The sequence below is a fragment of the Hylaeus anthracinus genome, unplaced genomic scaffold (genome assembly GCF_026225885.1).
Source record: "Hylaeus anthracinus isolate JK02 unplaced genomic scaffold, UHH_iyHylAnth1.0_haploid 4, whole genome shotgun sequence".
NCBI classification, from domain to species: domain Eukaryota; kingdom Metazoa; phylum Arthropoda; class Insecta; order Hymenoptera; family Colletidae; genus Hylaeus; species Hylaeus anthracinus.
Window position 1 is genome coordinate 14723955 of NW_026535289.1, and position 19328 is coordinate 14743282.

At 43.1% G+C, this 19328-nt stretch overlaps 3 protein-coding genes across 5 annotated transcripts in view; all 3 read left to right on the forward strand.

The window, feature by feature from the left end:
• Positions 1-1059: 1059 nt before the first annotated feature.
• On the forward strand, positions 1060-11488 carry LOC128894849 (uncharacterized). Its single transcript, XM_054156861.1, has 11 exons — positions 1060-1115; positions 3318-3810; positions 4039-4141; positions 4217-4305; positions 4783-5075; positions 5191-5430; positions 8439-8719; positions 9076-9254; positions 9937-10400; positions 10695-10938; positions 11140-11488. The coding sequence occupies exons 1-11, from the start codon at positions 1075-1077 to the stop codon at positions 11335-11337; spliced, it is 2625 nt and encodes an 874-aa protein (XP_054012836.1). The 5' UTR covers positions 1060-1074; the 3' UTR covers positions 11338-11488.
• A 766-nt stretch (positions 11489-12254) lies between these two features.
• LOC128895163 (major royal jelly protein 1-like) lies at positions 12255-14973 on the forward strand. 2 transcript variants are annotated; one of them, XM_054157496.1, is made up of 7 exons: positions 12255-12388; positions 12476-12711; positions 13251-13420; positions 13520-13735; positions 13848-14131; positions 14213-14342; positions 14679-14973. In XM_054157496.1, exons 2-7 carry the CDS (start codon positions 12492-12494, stop codon positions 14886-14888), a joined length of 1230 nt encoding a protein of 409 aa, XP_054013471.1. In that variant the 5' UTR covers positions 12255-12388; positions 12476-12491; the 3' UTR covers positions 14889-14973. The 2 variants fall into 2 exon arrangements, with proteins under 2 accessions (XP_054013471.1, XP_054013472.1); XM_054157497.1 differs by having other exon boundaries at positions 12301-12388; positions 12488-12711.
• Positions 14974-15940: 967 nt separating this feature from the next.
• The window catches only part of LOC128895187 (protein yellow-like), a 34690-nt gene continuing 31302 nt past the window's right edge, over positions 15941-19328 (forward strand). For both annotated transcript variants that reach the window (XR_008461725.1, XM_054157558.1), the window contains exons 1-2: positions 15941-16644; positions 17735-17955. Coding sequence is in view for 1 of the 2 variants with exons in the window: in XM_054157558.1 (XP_054013533.1) it covers positions 17745-17955 (211 nt within the window). In the remaining variant the exon portion in view is untranslated. The remainder of the gene's footprint in view (positions 16645-17734; positions 17956-19328) is intronic.

Below are 19328 nucleotides of genomic sequence, written 5' to 3' on the forward strand. Positions count from 1 at the left end.
CATACGTTGACATCCGAAGCGAAACCCGACGATAAGAACTGCCGATTGCGCGGAGTTGGGAATAAAAAGAATTTCATTGTGCACGTTGTTACTTTAACACACGTTAGTGTGGACGAATTAAAGGGAATAAAAAGAAAGAGCGGTTTCCAACTTCCAGTGAATTCCGGACTTCCAGACTTGTAAATTTATACAAGAGCGTAATCCGCGTAAGCTATGAAGGGAGATTATGTTTCGATCGGTACAAACGTCGCGTCGCATCGATCGAACGATCGATGTATTCGACGCTTTTCGATCGGGTTCGCGAGCTGTTCTAAGCGTTGCCTTTTGTTTTAACGTAAGCGATAGGAGCCGCTTTTTTTATCCTCGCGTAACAGTCGTGATTATTAGTGACTATTTCACGATAATTAGTCAACGCGTTAACTATCGTCCTTGTTGCCGTGCGAACGATTTATGCGAGGGACGTAATTGGAAGTTATTATACTAGAAATTCCTGCGATACTCGGCTGCGTACTCGATGGCCACGAATGCTTCGTGTCTACCGTTGACCGTAAATCACTTTCTCTAGTGTGATCGGTATCGAGCGCGCTACCGCCTCGAAATCTTCAACTTCCGAGCATTTCCATTTATCGATGCGAGCAATTTCCTTGGATCGCGTTACGATGACATTAATCATTCTCGCGAACCTCTCGACGATCGATGGGGCTGTCTGCAACTCGGGTATTACCGACAACCTTGGCAATGGATTCGCGAGTTTCTCGTGGAACAAGACACACTAAAACCGATATGCGAGTCTGAATAAATAATATTAAAAAATTGCATGATCCTATCTAAAGCTCGTAGGTTTCAGAATTCCTCGGGAGTTTGTTTCAAATCCGTGATCAGTTTCTGAACCATACAAAAATGGAGCTGCCTCGTTATAGCAGCGCAGCCCTCAGTTTGCAAAAATGTCTGCGCCCGTTTAAAACGAGAATCGGTTCCGAAATCGCTCGATGCCCGATTCTATTGTTAACCTTTCCCAGCAAAACTAGCGGAGTCTCACGGGCATGGATCTCGAATGTCACGAAAGATCGTTGAATGGGCTGGCGAGTCGTAGGCGTGTCGACGGTGCACACACGGTGAGCCGAACGCGTGATTACACAATGTATTCATTTTTCTGCGGGGTTTGCCCCCTGTCTCTTAGACAGTCAGGATCCGAGTCGATGCTAGGAAATTAGATCAGTCGGTGTTCAGACAGCGGTACTTGGTACACGCTCGCCGAAGGTGGCTTGGTGCTAGTTTGACCTGATCGCACAACCGCGTTGCATTCGGTGCTTTTCTTTTCCCGTTTCGACGAGCATTAATCTTCTCATCCCCCCCCGAAAACCGAGGTGTTTCGCTGCACAGAATGAGGTTGGTTTTATTCGTTTTTAATAAGTCGAGTGAATTAATTTCAACCCCTTCGTGCCAATCGTTAGTTATAGATAAATACCAGGTTAACTTGTCATAAATAATTCGCGATAATCGAACAATTTCCAGATGTATTTTAATACGTAAAACTAGGGTAATTTTTATACATTTTTAATACGAATTTATTTTTAATTACCTTGGCATAAATAAACCTCGATACTTGAGCGATTTAGACTGCGATCTTGTTGGAGTTTTATGAAGTTTTACCTTTCCTTGACGTAAATGAAATTATAACTTACGTCGAAGAATTGGATCGATAACATACAGTAGTCGCGTGGCTCTCAAATATTCGTAACATGGTTAAATGTCAGAGTACTAGGCACGCCTTGGCGATTAGTAAACCTGATAGGAAACAGAGAAAATTCATTTCGAGTTTAAACAATATTTATAGCACGCAGGTGTAGCACGTAACTATTGGTCGTACTTACACTTCGCGACTGTAATATTTCCTTGTTCATTAATCTCTCTTTCGATCCCATTTTATTATTAAAGAATAATCAATTAATTATCCGTTACTCTTTTAATCGAACTTGGCGACACGATTCTATTTTTCTATTTCTCCTCTGGAATTTATTGCTATTAATTTCGTTAATTCTTTATTATTCGAATGAAATTACGCTAGCTCGTTTATTCCTCGCGCATTACAATGTCAAAGACAAGAAGAACGTGACTGGCACAAGACGCGATCTCATATTTACATAAACCTGTCGTAACGTACGCAGGAATAAACCGGAAGCATCCGATGCGTTCAAGATCAAGTACGCGAGGAGAAGTTTTTCTGAAAATAACACTGGTTACGATCCATGGTAATTAAAATTTCTATGTGGAAGCTCGACTCGAAAACCGTACGAAATTGTTAAGTGGTACAGATCCTAAGCTTCCATTTTTTTACCGTTGATATTCTCGAAAGTTTCGAAATGAAGCTACCGCGCGCGACAACGTCGTTCGCCTCGACGGTTAAATAATTTCATTGTTTCGCGGGCATCCATTGTTGTAAAATATACGCAGAAAGCGATGTGTTTGCAAGCTTGACGCGGGTCGTGGTCTCAAGAATGGGAGCGGACAATCGGTTTATAAAGTGAAACTCGCCTTCTTGCGGCTTTAAAAAACAAGAAGTCCGATCCCATTATCATTTCAACACGTTCATGTTTACAACTGCGAAAATCGTGCGATCGTGACTTTCACGTTGTTTGCATTCGCTGCTATCGGAGGTAGTAGGAGACGTTGTTGTTAAAACTTCTCGTAGTTTACTGTGCAGCACAGATAACGTGACGTTGGCGATCCGGAGTGTTTTTTATTTTTCCAGACTTTCTTTTCGCCCATATATCTTTTTCTTTTTGCATACATCTTTGGTTCTTGTGACCTTGATCCTTCACATCTCTTCTTACCTTTAAGCTATAGGCTTTAAGCTATAGCTATAGGTTAAACGATGGATAAAAATGTTTTCTTCGATGAAAGTGCGTTGGGTAATTAATTGATCAGATACCGAGAGACGTGAATTGGTTCTTAATTAATAACCAGAAGAAACCTTCAATTACGAGCGTGTTGAAGTCTCTATCGCGCTTTGGAACTTTTTTTAATCTTATTTTCACTGCAACGGGTTCCGTTGGCGACTTTAACAGGGGTTCCCAACTGGAGTACTTCTCTGAGCTGAATATCTTTCAGACCATAATGATACCATCGGATTACGAATCTTTTTTTTTTTTATTTTTAATTACTTGTATTACTTGAATTTACATCAACCACGAGGGTTACTAGCGACCGCGTCAATGATTACGATTTAATTTCAATATATTTCTATTAGGATAGACTGCATACTATTTAAAAGTTTAAACTCTACGGCACCTGTGGTCCTCTGTTACGAATTACAGGGGCCTCCTTCTCGTTCTCCTGGTAGGCTTCGCCCGCACCAGGGCGGAAATGCTGGAAACGATAGCTCAATGGCCACTTCTGGACTTCGCCCTTCCTTACGATCGAGAGTTCCTGAATCAGTATCGTCCCGAGAACGTGGTGCCTACTGGTATCACGGTCGGCTGGGACAAGATCTTCGTCAGCATCCCAAGATTGCGCGACGGCGTACCGTCGACCTTGAACTACATACCGAGAAACATTCCTTTGAATAGCAGCCCTCAGCTCCAGGCCTACCCATCCTGGGATTGGCACAGTGCTGGCAAGGGAGACCTGAACTGCTCGAAACTCATCTCCGTCTACAGGACGCGACTCGATAGGTGCAACAGGCTGTGGGTCGTCGACAGTGGAGTAATGACCTCGATCGACGACTTCAGGCCTGTTTGCCGACCGAAAATCCTGGTCTTCGACCTGCAAACTGACACGGTGGTGCGACAGTTCACCTTCCCTCGAGAGGTAGCTATCGCTTTGCTTGTCCATTTCTTATCTCTAAGCCACGGGCTTTCGATACTTTGTACCTTGAAAAAAGAGTCAGAAGTGTAAACTACGTGTGCTACCAACATGTAAATGTGTTATTTCGATTTCTATATAAATACCGACTTGCATCACCGTTGTAGCAACAGTACCTTTGGATACCTCGATATCTCTGTCGCATACTGTAGAATTCTTTATTTCTCCTTGCAGGCTTTAAGACCCAACACGCTGCTGACGAACGTCCTGATCGACGATGTTTCAGCGACCACCTGCGACGACGTGTTCCTTTACATAACCGACACGGCAGGACCTGGTCAGTAGCTAGTTTCTCAATTACTTATTTTCGACTTCGATAGCAGTTTTCCCGTAAATGTCACTGTCCCTTCAGGCATCCTGGTCTTCGACGGCGCGACGGACAGAAGCTGGCGCGTCACGCACGCCACTATGTACCCGCATCCAGATTTCTCCACTTACAGGGTAAGATTTCTACCGATTTTTTCTTTCGGGTTGTTACCTTACAAGAGAAAGGCAAGCGCAGAGCTTCGCGTAAATAGCGAAAGATGAGGAAACGAGGGGTACCGAATCACGAATAACTAAACGAAAATCGAGAACGGTTTTGCATGACTCGCGATGCACGCATAATTTTTCCATAATTGGCGCAAATTACACGCTAACGCGTTTCCCCGATGAATATTCACACGGGGCCAGGACGAGCATTCCTTTTTAAGAGTGCTTTACGACGCAGGAAACACGCCGAAGAAAAAATTAACAACTGATGCCAGCTGAAAGTTTGTAGGAAGTAAGAAGGCTCGTAGGAGCAACGAACAAACTCTCTACCTTTGAATATTTAGATGTTTATCATTATCGAAAGGAAGCATCGCATCCTGGTGGGCGTATGTGCGAGACTCGAATCAAAGATGGCCGCGTAAAATAAAATACAAATTTTTCTGTCAGATCGGTAGCGACACGTTCGAGTTACTGGACGGTGTCGTGGGATTGGCGTTTTCTGCGAGATTAGGATTGGTGTATTATCAGCCGCTGGCGACCGACAGGATCTTCAGCGTGCCGACCACGGCACTTCAAGCGGGTCCACCGCCGTTTGGCGAGCAATTGCCGGTGACTTTGGTCGGCAGAAAGTCCAGTCAAGGTCTCGCGTTGGCCGTCGATCCACGAGACGACAAGATCCTCTTCTCGCCGTTCACGGAAACCGCGATCGCCGCCTGGCAGCCGCAGACCAACCAGCAGAGGTGAAAACTCGCAGTTTCCCTCTTAGTTTTTTATTAGAGTGACAGTAGAGTCTGATAAGGCATTAGGGATTCCCGTCATCGAAGAAAAACAGAAGTAATACGGTATTCGTTTCAGGATCCTGGCTTTCAGTCCAGAGAAGCTGCAATTCGTCGCTGAGCTTCGCTGGGCAGACCGCGACAATGGCAACATTTGGGTGTTGACATCCAGGTTTCAGAAATTCTTCCGGCGGGAGGTGAACGCGCGCGACATCAACATTCGGATCATGAGGATGATTCCCGAGCCCCGTTCGCTGAAAAACGCAGCGCTTGCTTCGTACCAACAACAACGGTTTCCACTGTATTTCTACAATAATACGTTAGGCTTTTAGGGACGTTAGCGTAGTCAGTATCGTTTGGCATACATCCAACGGAAAGTTTCGCAAACTTTCGTTAACCCTTAGAAACCTGATTTTTCAAATTAAATTAACAAACTAAAAAAAATATATCAATGTATTTATTATTTGAACAATTTTGACAGCTGACGTTTGTATTTTTAACTTTTATTCAAATGGATATCATGCAATGGTAACGTAGATGCAGTCAAATATTAAAAATAAACCAATTCCAAGTGTAAGATTCGATTTGAAAGTCCGATATCAAATTTGAAGTTTAGGACATTTAAGGGTTAAAGGGTTACGCCATCTTGAAAGACCGAATTAGTGGAATTTTCTGGTGAGGAGCAAGGGTTGACATATAAACGCTAGAAATATTAATGCTCACGCGGTACAGTATTGAAACTATTATGCTATCCAAGCATAAAAAATATATAGTAGGTTTCTATTACGGAAGAATTCGTTTAAATTATTAGTCCATCCGCTAACATGTATATACGCTAGGACACTTTGGTCAAATGATAGTGTGTATGTGTGTGTGTGTGTGTGTGTCAAGGGAGTAGAAGCGCTAAAAAAACTACACGTCTTTGTTCGTTATTCTAACGTTAATCGATTTCGAATCTTTTCTCGATGATCACGTTTTCGTTCGTCCATTGTAGACATTAAATCATAGTCCAAAGTTAAAAGTTCGAATCACGAGGAACTGGTTCTCCGGGATTCAATAATTATTTTCTGGACGTGAATCCAAATGTCGCCTTTCTAAAAATATCTGTGAACATTCCTGGAAGCAATAAAATATATTCAAACTTCCCAAAACGACGCAGATTCTCCTAACGATGTTTCCCCGGATGTATTCCCCTCCCCCCCCCCCCTTAATCACCGCTTGTTATTCGAAACGTTGCACATTCGCTCGGAAACGTTATCGATCGACGGGATCGCTGAGCTTCAGGGAATAATACATCGATCGAGAAACAATCGTGACTTCGTCGATTGCATAATTGGATTTTTACGCGTTCGTCGTTTCCAACGCTCGAGCGTTTCGTCTTACGAGCGCCGCGTAAACACGCCGAGCGCGAAATTCATGTAACCGACGCGTGAGGCAAATGTATCCGCGTTATTAAGCAATTTTGCAAATTATCGTTAATCGCAAACACGTGCTACAAGGTAGACGTTCAATCGAGAAAGGACAGCGGAACGCGCGTAAATCGTCGCGAAACTTACAACGATTCACAGAAACAAGCCCCGTAACATGATTCGGGACGAAGCATACCCCCTTGAGGGATCCAGGAGTTCGATCGCCGAGTAATGTAAAAACGACCTGGGAACGGATTATTCGGTGAGACAATTTAACGCAACGGTGAAACTTTTTTCTTTCCTAAAATTTTTATTTCGACTCGTAGGAGTCAACGGACCGTCCACCGAAATTTCGTGAGCTTTCGAACCAGTTTCGTGGCCGTGACCAGGAAAACCACGACATTACGGCTTGTTCAACTTACACAGCTCGACCACAGCGAACACGAGATGCTTGATCGACTGCGGAGATCGTTGCTCCGCGACCATCGATGTTTTCTCAGTTCCTCCTCGATCGCGACGTGGAGCGCAGCGTCTCCATTCCGCGTTACCTTCGACAATTTTCACGCCGATTCTCCATCGTGCGAGCAATCGATCGAAAAATTTCGGTCGCGCCCGAATAACAGAAGTATAAATCTAAAAAGATCGTACACGTCTTCTCGCGAGTATAGTCGAATTCCTATTAATTCCAATCGATCGTTCCGCGATTCTCGAGAATCCAGATCCGGGCTTTTGAGTCCTCCTTCCAACTGTGACAAAAATTTCTCATCGAGATTATGACACTGCGTTACGTATCCAGGGAAGTCTTTCGCGGACAATGAGAGCATGTTGACCGGTCGTTGTTTCTTATCGCGCGAGGGTTATCGCAACGTCGGTTTGCACTTGCGATTGCAATTTTAAGAAGACGACGGTGTAAAAAAGTGCTCTAAATTGGATCTGCCCGAATCGAGGTTGATCCCAGCAGAATCGTAACGGCGTTTGTCGTATTCGTGTCACTTCCGTTGCGGTGAAAGTTGTGCGGAAGGAAAGAGAGGGTGTCGCAGGACTAGGTATCGGATTCGCGAGAAAACGAGAGAAAAGATCGCCTGGTTTCGCTTCCACAATTCGCTCAACGATTCATCGAAGCCTGGGTGCGAGTTACGCGCGACTTTGGCGAAGAATTTTCTTATCGACAGGTGAGTTTCCCTTTCGATCGATGTTCTGAATTGGAATCGGACATGGACGAAATTCTACCATGCTACCTCGAATAAAATTAGCGAGAACCAAATAAACCAACCCCCGATTCTGATGCAGTCAGCATGAGAAGTACAGCAAGCAATTTAAAGTAAAATTAATAAGAAAAGAAATGAGGTTAACATACAAAATAATCAACTTTCATCTACGCAAATTCTACTCTAAGTTCATGTAGGGATGTCGATTAATTATTTCGTCCCCTAAAATTTATTAACAAAATAAATATACGAAGTTTTATCTTGAATCGGTTCCTGTACGAACACTTATTACACCGACTGTGTACGTTTCAAATTTCCAAAGATTCCGAAGTTTCCTCTGTTCGAGCCTGAAGTCTTTCGCGTAAAGCATGTTTAGACAACGAGAATGTCGTAAGCATTACGTAATCTTTAACAAGCATATCGACAAAGTTTCGAAGTCACGTACAAGTGTTTACTACTCGCTAAACGTTTGAAAATGTTATCCGATGTTTCTTCAAAGTACACTTGTACACGCGTTCTTTATTACCAGTACACGTACTTTGTCTCGCCGCATCTTAAATTCGGTATAAAAATTCACAGCGTTCGCCGGACGAGTCCCGTTGCGAGATACTGTTCGGAATAAACGAAGCGTTCAGCGCGGTACTCGCAACTCCCGCCAGAATCGTGAGGTGTCGTTACTTCTTTTTTTTTTTTGTTTCCTTTAATTGATTACGCCAGCGAGTGCATCGCGAGATAAATCATACCAGAAGACGTCTTCGAACCGATAACATCATTTGCGCTCGTAGCACGGAGATGAATCCGTTTTGCTGGACGATCCTGCTGATCGTATCGATTTCCGGTGCGCGCACGTACGAGAAGCTGAGGAGCATCTACGCGTGGAAGAGATTGGAATACGCGTTTCCAAACGAGCTTGCCAGGCAGAACGCCATCAAAAGTGGAGAGTTCGTACCTGGTGCTGCTGTGCCCATCGACGTCGACGTTTACAACGGAGGTAATTAAGAATTAATGGGAGAAATATATATTTTAACACTTTCCAGGTACAATCACGAAAATATTCGCGGAGCTAAAATTTTGATCTCGAATAATTGGAAACTACGCAATCTAACATTTGCGTTAGTATTTAATTTTACAATTTTATCAAAATTCGCGAATTCTATCCAGACTTGTTTTCGTCGACGCCTGGTCTTCGTTGCATTAATTTTGTAATTTCTTAAGCTCTCTTAAAAGTGCATTTCTCATTCTCGTCTCAACGTAAATATAGTACGAATTATAAACGAAATGAGAGACAAAGGAGAAAGCGAACGTTGCACCGTTTCGAGTGCAGCACGTTTCTTTCGTTTTATCCAGGCCACCAGTCGAGGGTCTTTGTCACCACACCGAGGATCGAGAACGGTATACCTGCTACGTTAGGCTGCGTCATCGATGACCAGACGCTGGATGGGAATCCCATGATCGCGCCGTACCCGAATTGGGGTTACAACTCTCTGGGAAACTGCGACTCGATCACCAGTGTCTACAGAATGAAGGTAATCCATCCACAGTTCGCAGATCGTTATTCTCTGTTTACCTCGAAGTCGTTAATCAGTTTCGTTCTTCGGCGAACTTGTCACGCTTTGGACTTTGAGCTGTCGAGTCGGAAAATTTGCAAAATATACCGGCTTTGTTTCTCGAGTATCGACATAGGCCCTGTCTAACCTTGTAACAAACGCTTTGACGAACGATAACTAATTGCGCGAATGATTGCCGGGTGAAAATGCCGAGACATTATCGCTGTCACCGAACGTAATCTCACGTTCGTTCATGGGCTTTCCCCTATTGGTATTCTTCGAGTTCCTATGCTACCAGGAAATTCCACTGAATGTAAACAAATAGAGCGACGAATTAACAGCGATAAGTTAACATAACGGTCTTAAAATGCTAATGAAATATGTTTTTTTTTTAATTGGTGTGAATTAAAATAAACCACTGGATGAGTCATTTAAGCTCTTTCTATGTATCTATCACTGCTCTCTAGCTCGAGAGAAATTAACCCTCAACAGCGATAAGTTAACATAACGGTCTTAAAATGCTAATGAAATATGTTTTTTTTTTTAATTCGTGTGAGTTAAAATAAACCACTGGATGAGTCATTTAAGCTCTTTCTATGTATCTATCACTGCTCTCTAGCTCGAGAGAAATTAACCCTCGACATCTTTCGTTTGCAATTAGATAGACGAGTGCGGTCGCCTGTGGGTGCTCGACACAGGAAAGGTAGGGGACAACTACGTTTGTCGGCCACAGATCCTCGTGTTCTCTTTGGAAACGAACGAGTTGATCTCCAGGTACAGATTTCCCCGGGATCAGTACAAGGACGACTCTCTCTACGTCACCGTAGCCGTCGACGTCCGCGATCCTCATCAGCAGTGCAAAGACACGTTCGCCTACATCGCCGACGTCACAGGATTCGCGTTGATCGTTTACGATTACCGCAACTCGCGATCCTGGAAGATCGTCAACAACTTGTTTTACCCCTATCCACCGTACGGCACCTTCAACATCAGGGGTGAAACGTTCGATTTGATGGACGGCATCCTGGGACTCGCCCTGGGACCCATGCACCACGGTGACAGAACTCTTTACTTCCATTCTTTGGCCAGCAGGGTCGAGTCGTGGGTGCCTACGTCGGTGATTAGGTGAGTTACAGGTTGGTTGGTAGTTTAAACCCTTGCAGTGCGAAGAAACTCTTAAGCGCCTGAAGGGTCGCAGTAAAAACAACGAGCCAGACTCGTGATTTTTACAAATTTTCATAACGAGCCAGTCTCGCGATGGAAATTTTGGGCTAAGTATGAAAATCCTGAATCTAACTCGTTATGAAAATTTTGATTCAAATATGAATATCACGAGTCTGGCTCACGATGAAAATCTTAGGCCGAATGACTAATTACTCGACTAAACTACAAATATTAATTACTAAACTACAATTATAGAAATCACACCATGTTTGACGGGAACGCGGAGGCTTCGGCAAGGTCGTTCGTTCCGTTTACGTTGGAGAGATCATCCCAGTCGGCAGCACAGGCCATGGATCGTAACGGAGTCCTCTTTTACGGTTTGTTATCGGAACTGTCGATTGGATGTTGGAACAGCAAAAGTTACCCCGAGTACGGAGGTAGTCATAACGAGGTCGTCGTCACTGACCCTGAGACCTTGCAGTTCCCTGCTGGTATGAAGGTACGAACCGGTCGTTTTTCATAACATCGGTCGTGGTGAATTTCGATGGAAATATTCTCATACGATTCACATTTAATCGAGGAACAATCGAGCCAAGTTTTGTTCAAATCTTCCATTAAACATATTAGTTCACGATCGTACGTAGACAAAGTATACTTGGTCGTATAATTTTTCTTCTTCTTCTTCTTATCTCTATGGTAGATCATAACTTCGAAGAACGACAGGCAGGAGATCTGGATCCTGACGGCGTCCTTCCAAAAGTACATGACTGGTTCGTTGAATTCGAACGAGACGAACTTCAGGATCCTGGCTGGCTTCGTGGAAGAATTGGTCCGTGGCACTAAATGCGACGTGGTTGCAACTTCGATTCGAAACGTGGCTAGTTCTCACTATAAATGAAGATCGTGGCACCGCGAGCAATCTTCCAGCTACCACCGCGAGGGTTTGTCGCCATATTGGCGGTACTCCTTCTTCGCGAGCAGACCGTTCAAGTATTTTTATCCTCGCGATCGCTATTTCTATTCGCAAAAGTATTTCGAGAGCTTCCATTATCCGCGTTATCGGGATCGGATCCACGGTTACTCCGTCTTCTTGGGTCATCGATGAAGGTCTTCGCGTTGAACTTGCTCGTGGTTGTTGCTCGCGGTGCTCGACGGGTATTCGACGTTTAGAGAATTCATTTAAACCGATATTTATTGTTGCGTGTGTGAATGTACATTTTGTATACGTGTTCTCTGTTTGACTAGTTGCGTTAATTTCTAATAAAAACTATTAACGTACACGTAAGAAAATCGAGCGATTGTATTCAGACTTTATCGATTCGTGGATTGCTATGTAACAATAAGACGTATCTATTACCCGGTGATAAATAAATCGACGAAGTAAATAAACGTTACCACAAAAACAAAGTAAAATACTGCGTTACGGTGTCACTTATTCTCGTATCAAGACAGAAAATTAACATGAAATTACGTAGTTAAGAATTTGAAATTTGAAGAGGCTGCCATATTTGATGTATCATAACAACGTACTATCGAAAAGAGTTCTTATCCTTTACAATCATCTTTCTTTTATTCGCATACAAATACAATTTCTTCATTGACCCGCTGACGACCAGGGATCATTATTTAAACAAAATATGCGACGCAAGAAAGTTAACGGCACAATTTCCAGAACGCTATCTGCGTACGGCAATTAACCCGACGTAACTCGTAAAACTCAATGCTCTGGAAATACCGTTTCCAACGGTATAATTTTTTCCTCGTATCTTTTCTTTACTGTACCCTTATCATTTTTCCTTATCTGCTGGCATACCAGAAGGTCGTTAATTTATATTTATTGCGACGTTACCGCGATTTTTCGCTCACTCGTTCTTTTTTCTTGCGTCGTGTTACGTTAACTTTGTCAGCATCTATTAATTACAATATCTCGTTCGCATAACAGAACCAGAGTAAGCGTACTCTAAATTACACCGAACTGAAAAATTTTACATTTTTTACGGTTATTGTTCGCTTAATTAGCTCGATATGATTTTAAGAATAATTTTTAGAAATATGTGGTGGTCGTGGTGGATGGCGCTCTTTTTCGGAGCGGTCTCTTTGGAGAGGCAAGTCGAGACCCTTCAGGTCAAGAGTCACAAACTTCAAACGAAACTGGAGATGAAGTACGTGGACTTCGAGTTCGATAGCGACAAAGAGAGGAAGGAGGCCATCGACTCTGGCCGATACGATCACACGAAATGCATTCCTATAGACGTCGATCGATGGGGGAAAGGTAAAGTATAGTTGACTGCCGAACTACTCGTGAAAACTTATACGAGCCTGTTGCACTTTGTTTCTATACAACCGAACCTTATTTTTGCTGAATTCAAAATTAGAAAAGAAAAAAAGAAAATCTTAAAAGTGTCGACATTTGAAATCACAAAATTGTATAGTGTACGAATTCAAATCTTTTTATTTGTATCTTTTCCGTAAAGTTCGTTCGAGAACGTAATTAAAATTCGTTATTTTACGTCTTGGTTCGGTACAAAAATCTGCAAAAATTCACAAAAAGGTATTCGGTAGGGTACTGTAATATAAAACAATTTCTTTCGAAACGTCAAACCTATTATTTAGTTTAGACAAATACCACGAGTAAACACAGAGAGCACGAATATTTACAAGGGTTTCGTGGCGATCAACTTGTTATTATAATATCGATATACATGCTATGAACGGTAAACTGCAAGGCTCTTGGTGGAGAGGCTGCAGAAATACTTTGTTTATTGAAACGATATTTATTATTTTCTGCCTGACGAATGACTTGGTTTCAAGATCGCATGTTCGTCACGGTAGTAAGAGACAAAGGCGTGCCTGCCTCCTTGACCACCGTGTCCAATAAAATGGGCCCCGGTGGTCCTCTCCTCAAACCTTATCCAAATTGGAGTTGGTACAATCACAACAACTGCAACAAGCCACACATCATCGGCGTTTACAGAGTCGCGGTGAGCGAAATTCTCGACTCATCTAATCTCGACTAGATCTAATCTAACTTATCCTAGTCGAATAACTGTCATTCGAATATTATTGCGCGTCGTGTTCAGATCGACCAATGCAACAAATTGTGGGTCTTGGACACCGGCATGACGGGCTCGGAAGCCACGTGTCCTCCGCAACTTCTCAGCTTCGATCTGATAACGAACGAACTCCTGAGTGCAGTTACGGTGCCAAAGGAATTTGCGGTGAATTCCACCACGGGCAAAGGATTGCTGGTGACGCCGATCGTCCGGACGGGTGGTTTTAGATGCTGGGAGACTCAAGTAAGTGTTATTTGTCGTGTTACTTGTATTGCCCGTAAATAAAGTATTATTATTATTATTATTATTATTATTACAATTAGAAGTCGGCAGGATAAACTATTCTTCGTGACAGGTATTCATAGCTGATCCAGACGGCTACGCTTTACTGGTGTACGACACCTCTTCGACCAAATGGAGTCGAGTGATTTCGAGCGCGTTGGTCTACGATCCGAAAGCGGTAACTTACACGATAGCGGGAGAGAGTTTCGATTTGATGGATGGACCCGTAGGAATGGCCCTATCCCCGACAGGAGAGACACTTTACCTCAGCCCGATGTCGTCCTACAAGATGGTGTCTGCCAGCACCGACCAACTTACTCGTGCGAAAGGCGTCGACGATTCGGTGCCATTCGAAGTGTAATTAACTTTAGAGAATTCTTTCTCCGTGTTGGCAGATCTCTGGAGTTGCAAAGGAACTATTTCGCTTTTCGGTTCTAGGCACGAGAAGCTGGATTCTCAATTGAGTGCCAAGGCAATGTCGAGAAAAGGAACTCTGTTCTTCGGAATCACAAGAAACGCGTCCATCGGGTGCTGGAACGAACGCAAAGCGCTAACCGAGGACAATATGGTCAGTAGTCCAATAACAAATAGAACAGACTTTGTGTACAGCATTCATATGCAACGCGCGAAACATACACAATTGCTTCATGCATTATTCAATTTAGTTCCGCGTAAAATATTGTTGCATTTCATTGAAAGAAGTGTCTTTAACCCTTTATAAGGCAGAACTCCCATTGGCATTTTTGTTCACGTTCTTTTGTGAAAACAGGTCATCCCTCAGTGACCTATAAAGGGTTGAAACTAGTCGTTTATTTCATCGCGGTAGAAATAGTTACAAACGAACGTCGATAATGTTAAAAGTGTTTAGGATGAATTTCGCAAGAGTGCCTTCGTCTGATTGCAGTTGATAATCGCCCAGGATCCTGAAGACCTACAGTTCGTCAGCGGGGCGAAAGTTGTAAAGGGTAGGTATCAGGTTTCGGAAGAGTTGCTAGTGCTTTCGAATCGTTACCAGAAATTCGTGACGGGTACAATGAATTTCGACGAGATTAATTTCCGTATCCTGAAAGGTAATGTGAGGCATATGATAAAGGGTTCTGTTTGCGACCAATGAAAATGACGGCATCAGGATGGCCGAGATAAAGTAGAAATACTTACAGAAAGATAAATCGCTAATATATTATGATTTTTATTTAAAAGTAGTAAATACGTAATATTACGAATAACAACATATTGAATATTCAATAGTTGAAACAGGAAGTGTCGAAAGCGTTCAACATGAATTAGTCTCTTGGACACGTTGAATATTTTCCGGTGAATAAACCGTCTTTACTTTACGTTTGGCGTGATGGGAAGAAACCTGTAGCTTTAAATTTAGTAATCATTCTCTGCGCAACAGTTTTAGAAGGAATAAACGTTTGGGGATATTTTATCGTGAAACTTTTAGCTATTGTTACGACAGATTTATATTCAAAATAACGTTCAAAAATAAGCACTGTTCGTTTGAAAACGGCATTGTGGACAAACACGAGATGGCCGCTGACCATTGCTACTTGTGGTGGCACTTCCTCTTCGCTGCTAGAAGGACACCGCGCATCCTGGCGTTTCTCACAAGTGTTCGGTCCACCTAGCATGCATATATAAACCATTCTCGACCGATTTTTAAACAACGGTCCTGCTAGGTGGTCTCACTGACGAGTCCACTAACTTCCTTTTCTCTTTTCTCTCTCGCTCCACCCTTCACTTAATTTGAAAAGTCCAATCAGCAACGACGACCATTTACGTCGATCACGCGTTATCTCCATTTGAGTTTAAATCGATTGCGTAATTCTTGCGTCGATTGAACCGATCTTTTTCATCCCGCTTAAAAGCGCAGCTGATATCGCGACACCATTTTTGCAGGGCCATAAGGGTCCTCCTCGTTGTCCGAGAAATTAGATCGCGAATTTCGTAACGATCCCAGGCCGATTTTATGCAAACTAACGTAGGAGGTGCGTTACTCGGATATTCGCGGCAGGCGTTCAGATTACAAGACGCGATATTACGAATCGCCTACTTTCGAGCAAACCGACAGCCATATAAAAGACAGACTCTACTGGATGACTCGGTTAGTACTTCTCTTTATAGTCGACAGCAGAGGTAACGAACGCTAAAAAAAACTGACTTGACCGATGGCGGAAGTCAACGAGATTTCTTTTACGTTATTGCGAGTGAAAACGTGCGATACTCGCGCGATGATGCGACGACAAATGTGTGAAAGGTGAATCGCTCGAAAGTTGTAGCTAAAAGTAATTTTAGCGCGGATATTCGCTTCGATATTCAAACTAAACGGCGTTGTTACTTTCTAAAATTATACTTTTCGCCCAGAATTTAGTACGAGAAAAGATAGGAAATTATTATGCAATATCGACGTTAATGTACGTATATAAAAATGTTGCACGAGGAATTAGGGAATTGGGTATAACACGTCAGCGAGTACAGAGAAAACGTTACGGACTGCTTTCTCGAGTTTGAGTCGGATCGTTCAGACCGACAATCGATCGTCGAGTGTCAGTCGGCGAGATTAAGTAATCTCGGACGGTTCTGTGCATCGTCGGTCGAACGTGTTTTTCACGAGAAAAGCGACGTTCTTGGCTAAACTTGGAAAATCGTCGGGGTGGGGGGAAAGTCGGGAGAACTGGAAGCGAAAAAAAGGTAGCTCGAAATTGACTCGTCTCTCGACGAATGACAGCGAACGCTTTATTTCGGGACTAGTGTCTTCTCGATGGTGACAATCCGCGTGACCTGCGTTACAAAAATGACGAAGTGTGCTTTTCCCGAATAGTAATCAGCGAGTTTGCGAATTGGATATAATCAGATTTTTGTACAAGGTAAGTTCCTATTTTAATTCTTTATTTAAACCGATGTTTGCCGAATCGTTATTTAGTCAATTTTGGCCTAACTAGTAGACAAAGTTGGAAATTTCATCCCATACGAAAGTGAGTTTCAAAAAGAAAACCTTTACTTTTCCTGATCGGTGAGTCACGACCTAATATTGCTAGAAAATACTGCGCGCAGTGCATTAGATGCACGGTCTCCGAGGCGTTCTAAATAGGAAGTGACTTCTCAGATCGTTAATACTCTCGATCTCCGGTGGAAAGCGATATTTATACTAAATTCGAACGGTCGCGCATCATTTGTCGAGCGAATCGTTGGAACCGGACAAATACGCTATATTTATTGCTAACGCGAGCCGTTTCTCTCGTTTCTCAGCCGGTTCGATGACCATGAGCTTGACTTTACCAACGCGTTGCCAAACGTGTCCGTGTTTCGTTAGCGTCCAAGAACAAAAGCAAACTATTATTTTTATATTGATAGGGAAACAAACACGCATTAAAATATGGAAGTTGCGATTACGAATCGTCATTTTTCATTTATGTAAGCTTCTTTCCATTGAAATGAAAAAGGGAAATCGCTAGAAATTCCGTTCCACTCTGCTACCTTTTGTTTTTACTACTTGGCGCGTTCGATGAATAATTACGATACCATTTAGTATTAATTTCGTATTAATTTTACTACGATACATGTTGGATGAAACGTAACGAGGATCTTGAGGAAAATGATAATGAAACAGTAATTGAGTAGGGAGAGTTGAAGTCAGACTTGCAAAACTAACATCCTCGTTGCGGTACAGTTCTCGATTAAAAAATTGCTTGTACCATATTCGCGAAGCCATGCGTATAAAATTGGATCGATCGAGTCGAAGCACAAAAAAGGCAAACGAAAGCGTGGCCCCATGTTTTATTCGCACAAACAAGTAAACGACACCGCAGACTCGCGGCCGTTGCGAAACTCCACCTTGAATGGAGTCGGCGGAAGACGATTATGTTGCGGACCATGTTTTTCTATCGCACTTTCTCGACGACCCAATTACGCGTTCTAATTGAGTCGCGTGGCTGAACTTCGTTACCGTTTCTGCAGAGATGCCATAATGAGGAAGAGCGGAAGAAGAACCTACCCGGAAACCGGAAGACACGGTTGGCCAAGGGACGCGTGGACGTCGATGAACCTGCCCGAACGACAGAACAGCTACGTCTACGTCTCACCGAGTCATTCTTTCGTTTACGCTTTGGACACCCCGAATACTTTAACGTACGACCATAATTGCGTGCAGCAAAAAGTGCCCAGACAAGGGTCGCCGGGTAAGTTTAATTCGTTCGTCAACGGTATTAACATTGCCCCTTTCGTAATTAGTATCTGACGCTTGGTTTACTGGACCGCGAGCGTTTTGATTCATTTTTAATCACGACAAAGTTTCAGAGAGACTGTTTACACTTAGTTGATAACCAAAATCCTCTTTCACATCGAAAATTGAACGAACATATTTCATTCAACGTTCAGGAGCAACACGGCAATGCCGTCGGACACAACTGCGCGCCATTGTGAAATTAAAACGAGTTTCGAGGAAAAACAATGGGGCAGCGTGCAGCGGGTGTATCCTCGTAAAAATATGATTACGATGGCCGCTAAGGCCGCGGAGCAAATTGTTTTCCGGAAAAACGCACGCGCCATGGTTCGAACGTTTCGTGTTTCTTCTGCGTGACAAGAACTATCGCGATTTAGCGTTACGCAATGCAGTTTTCCCTGCTCTGAATCGACTCGAGCCTAGATTACGTCCGTTCGAATAAGTTTACGGAAATACCTTTAAATTATTCGTAATGTCATATTCTATTTATTTCGTTACGAACAAAAATTTGAAAGAAACGCTGTCTATATAATAGTAAGATTAAGATAAACCAATGCTTCGATGACCCAAAGAGGAGCCTCTGAATGGCTTCTTTTCAAAGCGTACATTAAATGAGGGAAGATTTTAACGCAAAGTAAAATTAATTCTATACGCTAAAGTCTACACTGCGATTTGTAACACGGTACAACAATTTGCTGGGTCCGAGCAACTCGAAAGAGAGAGCATCGATCGCGGTGCAATCATTGCGCGCGCTTCGTAACAAGCGATCATTAAGCGAGTGTGAAATGCTTTTGCCACGAATGGAAGACGATCTTCGCGGAATTTCAATCTCCCTCGCCTCTAATTTATCCGTGCCCCGTCTATCCCAATTTCTTTCCATCTGCCATCTATTTTCCCGTTTTACTCTCTATCTACGTTAGATCGAAGAGGCCAAGCGTTCTCACGAGATTAATGCTGGCGTAACGATGCTCCGATGGATTCGCCCGAACGGATTCCCTGTTTTGCAACCTCGAGAAACGATTGCTTAAAACTCGCTCGAAATATCGAGCCATCGGCGCGAGTAGCGGATTCGGAGCAAAATATTGTGGGAAACGCTCACGCGACCAGAATAACGTTAATTAGACGGTTGCTTAATCCCCGGTGGTTGTTGGGTGTATGATTTATACGGTACGGCAACGCTGATTATCTCTTTAGGTTAATCGAGTCGTTCGCGTGGCCGGCGAGCATCATATTTTCACCTGTGCCTATATCATTAGCGTCATCTCGGCTGATCGCGTGTTGAATTTGCCGAAGGATCTCTTTCGTTTAGGTCATTTACGAGGGTAGCTA